Here is an 11,509-nt window from a genome sequence, read left to right as displayed (position 1 = left end):
GATGGTCACTTGCGATTTAGTTGACCATGCATCCATAAGTACAATAAGATTAGTGATGTACACTCTATAATTGTTTATGTATATTTATGTTTAATATAAAATGTTATATTTAACTTTGGTCAATATTTTAATTTATTTGAAAATGAATTTTCTATTTGCTATAAGGACATTCAAGTTGGCAGTTATTTTTATTTACTAAAATGCTGAAAGTAAATCATAGTTCCTTTTTAAAACATAAAAGATGAGATACAGGATCCTGGATATAAAACAGTGCTGGACATGCCACTCCCCTTTCCCAAAGCTTAATAATGGAGGCAGAACATCACACTTAGTGATGGAAAGATAGTAGAGTTAGCTTTCGGTGAATATAATGATTTCAATCCCCCTTCTCATCTAGATCTTCGATTAAGAACTATACATGCTCTTAAGTTCATTTCCTCACAGCTCGTTTATTTCTACAGCTCATATCCATGACTTTCTTTCTTTTCCTCTCATTCACACTTGGTGAAGGTAGCTGGATTAGTCTTCATTCAGCTGATACCTTCATCCTTCACATCTTGGTATTTCTTCTTACCACTCTGTTAAAACTATGCTTGTAAGGTCACCAAGACTTATTTGCCAAAGCCATTGATCTAATTTTTAAGGTTTTAAAACCTTTATTTATATGTGTCGTGTGCTGTGCGTGGGGGGGGGGGTTGTGCACATGCATGCCATTGTATACGTGTAGAGGTCAGAGGACAACTTGTTGGAGTTGATTCTCGCCAGGGATTGAACTCAGGTGGTCAAGGTTGGCAGCAGACACCTTTACCCACGCAACCATTTCACTGGGCCCTCACTGACCTATTAAAAGACTTCATCCTAGATGTCCTTTCTACAGTGTGCAACATTCTTGACTGATTCTGTATTATTTTTAAAAATCTTTTTCTTTTTCTAGAGTTTGGACTTGTGATACCACCTCCCTACCCCCCAACCCTCCACAAAGGCCTGTGTATTAAAAGCTTAGGCCTCAGCATGGAGCTACTGGGAGTGGTGGAGACTTTAAGAGATGGGCCATAAAGGGGGGGGGGGATTTCTGGGCCTTGAGGGTGTGCCCTTGAAGAGGATAAGTAAGCCTCTTCTTTCTCTTGTTTGTATGTTTGGGGCATAAAGTAAGTGATTTTGTTATATGCTAATCAGCCTCACCAGAGGCCAAAAACCAATCAAGCCAACCAGTCATATTGAGCCACAGTAAGTGTCCTCAAAGCCTGATTACATCATACATGTGTTACAGGAAAGGAAATTTGGCTGGCATACTTAAGTCTTTCAATTCTCCCTCTCCGTCTCCCTACCCCTCCTCCTCCCCCCTCCCTCTCCCTCTCCCTAATGCTCTGCCATATTTACTACTGTTTCTTTCTTCTTCTTAGTCTATTTCTCTGGCCCCTTTTTGCTCAAACTGTTAAAAAGTGATCTTCCTCAAGAGTCTCCTTTAACGTTTTCTTGACATGCTCTTGTTGAACCACATAATCTCCGCCAAACAATTCTGCATATAAGGGGTGATGTTCACATCCCTGTTTCCTGCTTACCTGGAACACAAAACATTGAACATCTTCCTGTGTCCTATCTCCTAAAATGCCCTCTTTAACACCAATTTCAATCCCAACTGTTTTTCTCCTTTATTTACTTCCTCATTAAAGGACATCAACATATACCCAGTGTCACATTTTATAAAGCTGAATTCTTATCTTTCCTCTATAAAATATTAACTACTAGATGCTATAAATGCAATTTCATCCCAGAAATCTCCTGAATTTCCCAATTAATTCTCCATGTCCACAGTGCTGTAGTCATTTACAATTTTCTTTCCAACATGGCACCCACTAGCCATATTGGGCTCTTTAAAATGCACTGATTGGAACTAAATTCAATTAAACCTTCACATCTGTCTTATACTAGACAATTTTAAGTTCTCAATAGGCTCATGTTGGTGGTCACCATACTGGACATCATCGTGAAGAGTCCCACTGTAGAACATCTTGTTTTGTTATCTGCCTTGTAATCCAAAGGAGGGTAGAGCTCCTAAATTGACCTCTCTCTCTCTCACTTCCTTACTCTGTCTGAACTTGTCATCATGTTATTGCCAGAGGTGATTTTTAGAAAAACAAAATCAACCCAAATGAAACCCTTGATTTAAATTCTTCTGTGATATTTTATTGTCTAGATAATGAAAGTCAAAAGTGTCACCACAGGATGAGTGGCCCTTTGTGATCAAGAGATAACATCTTACCAGATACATTTCCTACAGCCCTTCACACACATTCAACACAGTACCATAGACTAAATGTTTCCCCCAAAAGTTTCTTAGATCCCTGACTCCCATGTGACTGTACTATAAAAGCTTCCAGGGTTAAATGAGGTCTTACAGATGGGACCCTAACCTGAGAGGACAGACTTCCTTAAACCAAGAGGCTGACCCACCACAGATCCCTAACTAAGTGTCCACTAAAATTGCACCATGTGGGGTCATGGTGAATAGGTAGCCATCAGTCAGAAACAAAACCTCACCAGAAACCACATTTTCCAGTACCTCAGTCATGAACTTAATCTTTCTAGAACTGTAAGAAAATAAACATCCTTTAAAGCCTCCAGTCTGCGGCATCTTGTCATGGTACCTTAAGCAGATCAATATACTCAGCCACATTAACTGTATCACTCAGAGTGAAGAATTTATTATAGCTTTCTAAAATCTACTCCCCTCCTACCAAAACCTTACACACATCCCTTGTCTGTTGTCTGAACACCTGCAGTCAGATGTCTACATCCTCTTTTCTTCAGACCACTGTCCATTCATAATTATATCCCTTACAACGATGACCCTGGCTGCATAATCTGCTGCCCAGGACTCCAAGGTCTGTCTTGTTAGCTTGCTATATCATCTGAAAAATGTTTCTAATGGTCAATTCAAAATAAATAGAAGGAATAAATATAGTGAGATTTTTAACTATTATAAATCTTTGGGATAGGTATATGTGATTTATTACAGTGATCTCTTAATTCCTTAGGATGCTTATATGAATGCTAGTAATCAAAATTTAAAAGACAAATAATAAAAGGAACTTCATATTTAATATGACTCAGGTGTATGGTCTTGAGCTATTTAAATTTTCATGGTTTTATGATTTCATTCCACTCATTTGTGCAATTTTGTAGTATGACTTACCTCACAAGGCGGATGTGAAGACTGAATGTATTAAAATATTTTCTGTTTTCTAAAAATCTCTACACCTTGTTGGTGGCTATGCAAGCTGCTTCTAGCATTTAAATTTCCGAGTCACATTAAAGTTATTGTCAATGAGAGTTGGTACTATGTCACCATCACCCTTCCCATCTTAGTTCAGTTTTCACTTGAAATGAACAAAGTCAATGAGAATTCAGTAAGGAAGAGACTGATCATTTTTGAAGAGACTGGAGTTGCAAAGAAGAAAGAATCCTGAACATTGGCTTTCCCCTGGGGCATTTTCCCCTCAGGCATGGAAACAGCTTCAATTTCTGAGGGAAAGGCAAAGACAGACACATTCAGCAAGAAAACACAGAGATAAGAGAGGAAAGTGGGGCCAAAGAGGCTGAAAGCCATGAACTTCACAGTGTTGATTGGATTCACCCACTCTTGTACAGAATGGAGCAACCAATGAAGTGCAAAATCATTATGTATCTGCATGGAAGTGCTTCCTGAGTTCACTCATCCCACACAGGGGGACATACCACTGACAAGATCAAAGTCACATTAAAATATTAAGGAATATCAATATATTGCAAGTATATTATAAGTCAAAGCTTCAGCAGTTTTCTTATAGATAGCTGAATGCAGAAACAGACCACCAATAATAATAGGAATGAACTATTATCAACTAACAATTACATATTTCCATGTACCTAGTCTAATCCACAGATTATAATTCACTATTTATTAACAAGAAGGACGTGTTATCTCTTACTTTGAATATTAAACATCAGACAAAATTAGAATATTTTATTAAGGAAAGTGTATTATATATATGTATATATGATTAAAATGATGGTTATGTTCATAACCACTTCCAAAGAGAACAGTAAGTCTCTATTAGAATAATTCCTGAATTAAACTTGGTATTCATCTGTGACCATTTGGCAGATTGTGACAATAAAAACTATATGAATGGCAACCAGTTGTTGTACTTAAAGTGAAGCAGAACAGAAAATACGGCTTATAAACATGGCTAAAAAATAGTAACTTCCTACGTGTAATAAAATGAAGAAAAGAAGAAACGGTTGTGAGTCAGATGAAATACTACAGAAAGCCAACAGGTTATCTCTGAAAATCAGCCATATTATTTTGGAAAAGTCTGAATTTTCTCCATTTGAATATGATTACAATTAGAAGCAGACATAAAGAAGCCTGGGATCCTTAAATCAAATGTTGGGTGAGACTCCCAAACACAGTTGCTAGGTTTCTATGCTCGTGTGTTCAGTGTAGAATGAACACTGATGTCATGATTGGTTCTGCTGACAGTCAGGTCCACCTTCACACATCCAGATCTCAGCCTGGCACCATGAATCTCTTTATCTCCAGGACAGCTTCTGGTGCATCCTCTCACCCTGTCGCCAAGTTAGTTCACCTCTCATTCTCTTCCTCATCCTGATCACTACCCTTTCATTCCCAGGTCCCTGCCTTTATGTTATATCTGTATTACATTTCTACAAAATATCTGTCCTAGTTCAAGTTTTACTGGAATGAATTATTATGCACCACTGAGACATAAGAACTTGACTAAACCATATAATCACTGGTTCAACTTTAAAGAATTCCAGGTCCATGAACGAACCAGATAAGCGGCAACAATGTCTCTAGGCCCCAGTGTTTCCAAGAATTGCCAGCATCCTCCAATAGCACCCAAAGGATACTGATCTAGAGTCTATGTCTTATGATATTGAAAAAAAATCTTTATGACATAAATTGACCCAAACAACAAAGTATTTAGTACTTACTCATTATAAGATTGGCATAGTATTTCTAATTGTGAAATGAAAATAAATCGGGAGCTCAGATAATTCAAGTCTAATATCCCTGTCTTTGAAACAGTTATCCTGATTTTGCTCTTACATTTTAAGTTTAGCAATAAAAATTATCTTAATGAATTTTGATTTCCATGTCATTAAATTATGATTATTCCATGTCACTAAATTATGACTAATTATGATTTCTTCTGCACTAATTCACCTTGCATAAGCAGATACTGACCTCATCCAACAAAAGTGATTAAAACCAGTAGACATCAGCATCTAGGTTATGCCCTATATAGCCACTAATTTGACCCAATTACAAGTCCAAAGTAAAAAATACCTATGCATTGGTCTATAATACTGTAGACATCAAAAATAACACAAATTTTGAAGTTTTTCTTAAGAAGAAAAAAATATTGATGTCAGCAATTGCATATTGCAAAAATGTAAAGAAAAACACCCATGAATCTGAGCCATAGAAATGATTATGATTATATCTTTGATCTTAGAAATGGCTTTATTTATTGCATGCCAGACTATTTGGTTCTGCACAGAAGCCATTCAATTACAAACATGAGTGAGGGTAATAAAAGCGGTAGAACATAAACAAGCTCTATCCGTAGATGTGTTTTCCATCCTCCGCACAGTAACAGGATGCAGTTAGCCACTGCCAACAGCAAGATGATGCTGAGAGTTTAAACTTGGAATGGAAGTGCATTTAAGGTACTGAATTTTCTTTTCAAAAAAACTATTTCTTGTGAATCTACAGAACATGACACTACAATAAGAAAGACTGAGGACTGTTTTTGCTTGCTCATTGGTTTGCAAAGTACACACCATGCAACCCAAACTCTATGACAATAAACTGACAGAGCAGTTCAGCACAAGGAGCAGCTCAAGTATCACTACAGCTTCAGACGCTTGACATTCAAATGGTATCCTGTGATTGATGCCTGTTGGATACAAACAACTTGCTTAAATATGAGAGTGCAAAAATAAAGCGGTGAGAATTTCTGCGTTCTTGGTGATCTGAGGAGTAGAATTTAGACAGACAGATGTAGCTGAGGCTTAGAAGGTGAGGTGACCTATGCTAGAATCTAATCTCAGTCTTGTGCTCACTTGGCAATATATGAGGGCATATTAATTAAATAAAATTGTCAGTGCCAACAAAAGCTAACCTGTAACAAATGTACTCCCAAACCTCACTTGAATAGAATTTGTCTTCTAGACTAGAAAAATATTTATGTGAAAGTGAAGCATGCAAATGGTGTATATCTGTAAATTCTGTAGTTTAGAATATTTCACCTTTGATACTGACTGCCAACTTGAAAAATTTGACACATTTTTCAGGTTCTACTTGTATGTTGAAGGCATTGAATCGAACAACACAGCGAACTACAGGAAAAATTACTTCTGTAACTTCTACTTCCTAATTTATGTAATACAGCAGTGCAAACGGTAAAGTTTAAGGTTATATTGATATATTTTTTTCTGTATAAATACTAATATTTTCTTTTTAAAAATATTATACCAACTATTTCTTATAATTGTAAAAGTATCTTAGTGTGCAGATTACTTCCATGATATGGTATGATACAAAGGCTTACCAAAGTAAACTGGCTATATTTCATGTCCAGTTTACTACAAATTCAAGAAAAGAAAATTTTGAAACAGAATATTTCCATGTAGTCCGTGCTGGCGTGGAGTCTGTGATTCTCCTGCCTCATCCCAGTAATGTTCTTACAGGCGTGCATCACTAAGCTCAGTTTTAAATCATTTAATTCTATTAGATGTACTTTAAGTCTTTTGAAAATCAGAATTGTTTCAAAGTCTTTTTAAGAAAAGTTAAATAAAAGGCAAATTTAATCCATATTTGTTTTATAGAATGAATTTCTAATGAGAAGAGAATATGAAATTAAGAAGTAATAGTACATCTTAACTGTGAAAAGGAAGGAATCATTGCACCAATTAGTTATATTTATGTTTAAAAAATCAGCATGATTCTCTTAAAATGCTAATGCTACTAATTTTTAACATTAACAGTTTTGTGTATCTTAGCTATAATTTTAATAAGTATATCTATAATCTATTAAAATTGCAGTTGTAGGAATATATTAGCAATTAAAGAATTATAATTCACTTACTTTTAGCCTGATGTCTGACTTTGTAACTACCAAAATGGTAGAAATTTTTCTATAGAATTTGAGCACAGCTCCTAAGAGTATTCATTTATTAATCACTGTAATGTTGAAATGGTAAATGCTTTCAGAAACTTAGATATGATCTTTAAGGACAACAACTAAAATTGTATGTCATCTTCTATAGTTTGTAAAGATGTGTATCTCTGGCTTTTTCAAAATCATAGAGAAATTACACATTAAATTAGGGAAGTGTACATGTATTACTTTTCCACATGCAACCAGTTGATTTGTGAATCGTAAATCACAAACACTAGACTTTAAACCTAAATTTATAATTTGTTTTAAAATAGCTATTATGAAATCAGTGTTTCCAACTGAAAAAAGTAATTCACCACCCCTCTACTGCCAAGAAAGGATTACAAGACATTAAAGCATCTCCAGTAACATATTCCATTGCATTGAGAAATCCAAACATCTACATTTACTTTTCAATCTGAAGAGGAATGGTTTACAGGAGTTAATATTTTTATAATATTTTTTATGACTCAAAAAATTCTATTTTATCTAAAAGTATGATTCTAGTGTACTTCACAGCACCATAAAGTTGATTTACAGTGTATCTTAGAGTTAGAATTATATAAACACATTGTTGAGAATTAACTCAGGTGAAGAGGAAAGAATACATTTTAATATATTTATTTGAACATTTCAACAATGGTAAAGGACATATTACAGAAGGTATTGCTGTCAGTTGATGACACATACTACTTTTTATTTATAAGAGCCATGCAAATTGAAATTAATGAGCTATGCAAATTGAAATTACTAGAAATTTCTGTGAGGCCTTACAGAAGGGCATGCAAATTCACATTTTTGCTATGGCTCTTAAATGTAAATTACTGAAATCTCCAGAATGATTTTACTAGTAATACATTTGCTAGAGACAATAATTTTCTTATCTTTATGTTTGTAATGCAAGTATCCTATCAAAATACGTAACTATGCAGCAAATATACTAGGCTTTTATTATTAATTTCTATCATTTAGGCTGATTATATTTACCAGGCATAAATTAGAGTAGTATGTGTAGAAGAATAAATAGAAAAGTTTAAGATGCACTTATCTGAATGAGTGATATCACATTCTTGATCAGTGTTACAAACTATCAATTATTAATTCATGTCTAAGTTTCTGATCTTAAAAATAAATGAAAAAAATTTAAGGAAGTTCACTTTAAGTTTAGCAAAACTATAAGCTGTGGTTCTTGAGCTATGTTGATATAAAATAAGATCCCTGAACCAACTTCCTGAGTCAACGTACCACAAATCCTTTGCTCTCCATGACCCTTCATTGTACTTTCCCAGTACAGCCCTGGTGGAGAAGGGGAAGAGGAAGAGAGGATGGGCTGTATCTTGCTTCTTATGAAAAGCAATAGAACTTTCTGGTAGTGTTTCAGAAATAACTTTGGAAAACTAGCACTCACACTGTAGAGATCCTGTCATCCTTTCTTCGCTACTAAAGAGGTCACTGCAGCACCTGTGTTAACACGTCTTTTGGGCAAGCCTGATTTCAGAACCTTGGACAGCAACACCACCCACTCCCCAGCAGTGGAAGGTTGCATAGGCAAATTTCCAAGAAATTTGCCCAGACTTCCCTTTTAATCAGCAAGGTCAGAGGTCTTGTTATATTCAACAGGAAGAGCTTGACTGTCAAACAAATTATTAAATATTTCCCCTGATTTTCATTTAGAACAATAAAGATTTGTCATTTAATATTCCTGAAGAGAGTGAAAGAATAAAAATCCAAAGCAATTACGTAAGGCGTCTGATGATAAGATAACATTGGGAATACATCACTGGATACCTAATTACAACCTTCCACTATGGTGAATCTCAGGTCAAAAATTACACAGATGTCTAAGAGAAAACAGGAAACTTAAGGAGAGCAGGCCTCCACACTTTGCAAAGAATCAGAGCTACTCCTGCAAACATGCAGGGGTTTTTTTGCTGGTTTTCCTACATCAAAAACTACACTTTCTCCTCGCTCCTCTGGTCAGCCAACTTCATAGGTAGGTGATATGTACAGGTTCACCTGCCAAGTCACCCGTGCCTGCCTCCAGCCCTTTTGGCTACCTATGCGCCTCGGTCTTCAGTCCCTTCCTTCTTTATCTTCTTTACAAGCTTCATTCAAATTCCAGTTTTTAGAAAAGCTATAACAGAGTTTGAGCCAATGCATGGCTCTAAGAAACAGTGAGTGCCTCGGCATGTTAGCTCAGACACCGACTCCCCTGACATTCCAAAGAGTCCCAGAGGAAGATTTCAGGCCACCAGCAACCCACCAGGTATCCCTGTGCAGAAAGCCAAGCTCTTAGAGCCAGAGAAAGGACGATTAAAGTAACAAAACCAGACCCAGATAAATAGATTTTAAAAACGGAAAGTCACCTCAACAGAGATGAAAAAGCCTCAGGAAAGGGGGAAAGAGAATCCACTGGTCCTACCTTACAGTCCTCAGGACAGGACTTCACCGAGTACTCGTCCGACTGTAAGTACTTATGCAGCACACTTTCGAACTCTTCATACTTCTCCTGAGCGTGGTGGTCGTAGTCTTGGTAAGCCTCGACGCATTGTCTGCACGTAGTCATCTCACCGCCCTCCTTGAGCACCACGTCCAGACTGCAGTTCAAAGTGCTGGGACTGGACAGCCCCGAAAACAACTCCCAAAGTGTGTAGGAATTACAAAACGAAAGGTAAAAATCCGACAAGTTCCAGATCGGAGTTGGCCGCGAGCCCCTTGCCTGCTGCTCCTCCCCCCCGGCCGCCCCCCGACTCCAGTTCCTGGCGCACACAGCGTCCGCGCTCTCCACGGTGAAGCACTGGCCGGAGGAGGCGCCCTGGGGGTAACAAGTCTCCAGGCGCCACACGGGTTTGGCAGAGTTTCCTAGAAAAAGAGCCTTGCTCCGGTTGTTTTTGCCTCGGTTGCCCTTGCTGCTGCCGCCGCCGCCTCCCGGGGAGGGGGGCAGGGTGGGGGACGAGGAGGCGGAGAGGAGTCTCTGTGCCTGGGCGGGCGAGGACTCCCCCATGCTGGCCAGGAGCGCGGGCCAGGAGGGCTCCTGTTGGCGCTGCCGCTGCTGCTGCTGCCTCTGCCGCTGCTGATGCTGCTGCCGCTGCTGCTGCTGCTGCTGTTGCTGTTGGTGATTCTCCTTGTCCCGGGTCCGGGTCAGTTTGGCCTCGGCACAAAACCACAAGTGATCAGAGAGCAGGACTGTGAAAAACAAGAGAGAAGCCAGAGACAGTCGCCATTTCTGAGCCCTCTCTGAATCGATGAACGGTTTCTCGTTCTCCCGGGGTGCTGCCAACCAGATTTTTAAGCCGTCGTCATACTGCCGACACATCCAAGCACCCCTGGTCATATTTTGGGAACGTACAGCCCTGGCCGTCTCCACCGTGAGGGCTCCTGTGAGGGTGTCTCCACAATATGCAGCATTGACTTAAAGGGTTTAATTTCTTTACCCCCTCCTCCCGTTTCTTCTCTCTCTCTCTCTCTCTCTCTCTCTCTCTCTCTCTCTTCCCTCTCTATCTCTCTCTCTCTTTTTTCTTTTTCCTACATAAATATTACCCGACTTAGGAGGAAGATCTCACTTGCTTCCGACCTAATCATCAGCCGACCCCATCCTCCGTAGAGGGGAAACAATGAGAGAGAGAGAGAGAGAGAGAGAGAGAGAGAGAGAGAGAGAGAGAGAGGCGGAGGCTGGTGCTGTGCTGGTCGGTGGGCAGGCTGAGTGCGGGAGGTGATGGTGGTGGAGGTGGCGGGTGGCTGGCGTTGCGCTGTCACCCCGGCATTGTCAACGCGCGGGTCCCCATGGCCCAGATGAGGACAGCCCGCTCTCCCCTGCCAGGGGCATGCCGCGTCTCCGCTGCCCACTGACGGCGACCAGAGCGCCTCCCCTCCTCCTCTCCTCCTCCTCCTCCTCCTCCTCTTCTCCTCCTCTTCCTCCTCCTTTCTCTCCGTCTCCTCCGGCTTCTCCTCCGCCTCCCGCACCTACTTCGCGCTGGCTCTCCCCGCGTCCGGAGCCTGGGCAGCCGGCAGGGCTCTCCCTCCCCCCCACCCCCCACCCCGCGCTCCGACTGTCGCGGCAGCTGCAGGTCTGCCCGCGGGCGCCGCCGCCGCCGAGGCTCCCACTGCTGACGCCGCCTCCCCCTGGCCTCCGGGCCGAATCGCCTGAGCTGGGCCTCCGGAGGCCACGGTCATCTTCAGTCCCCGGGCTAAGTTGCCGCCATCTTCGTCCTAGAGACACACTTTTTGGGGGGGGAGCGCTGGATTTTGCGTCATCTCCTCCCGCGCCGAGGTCTCTC

The 11,509-nt window shown here is 40.0% G+C and overlaps 1 protein-coding gene across 1 annotated transcript in view; it reads right to left on the bottom strand.

The window, feature by feature from the left end:
- The window catches only part of Fam155a (family with sequence similarity 155 member A), a 17,338-nt gene extending 6,085 nt beyond the window's left edge, over positions 1-11,253 (bottom strand). The window contains exon 1 of the mRNA XM_008855202.2: positions 9,655-11,253. Coding sequence (XP_008853424.2) covers positions 9,655-10,566 — 912 coding nt within the window. The 5' untranslated portion in view covers positions 10,567-11,253. The remainder of the gene's footprint in view (positions 1-9,654) is intronic.
- Between the last annotated feature and the right edge of the window lie 256 nt (positions 11,254-11,509).

This window comes from Nannospalax galili, unplaced genomic scaffold (genome assembly GCF_000622305.1).
Source record: "Nannospalax galili isolate Female #2095 unplaced genomic scaffold, S.galili_v1.0 scaffold267, whole genome shotgun sequence".
Classification (NCBI taxonomy): Eukaryota; Metazoa; Chordata; class Mammalia; order Rodentia; family Spalacidae; genus Nannospalax; species Nannospalax galili.
This window is presented reverse-complemented; position numbering and strand designations above follow the sequence as displayed.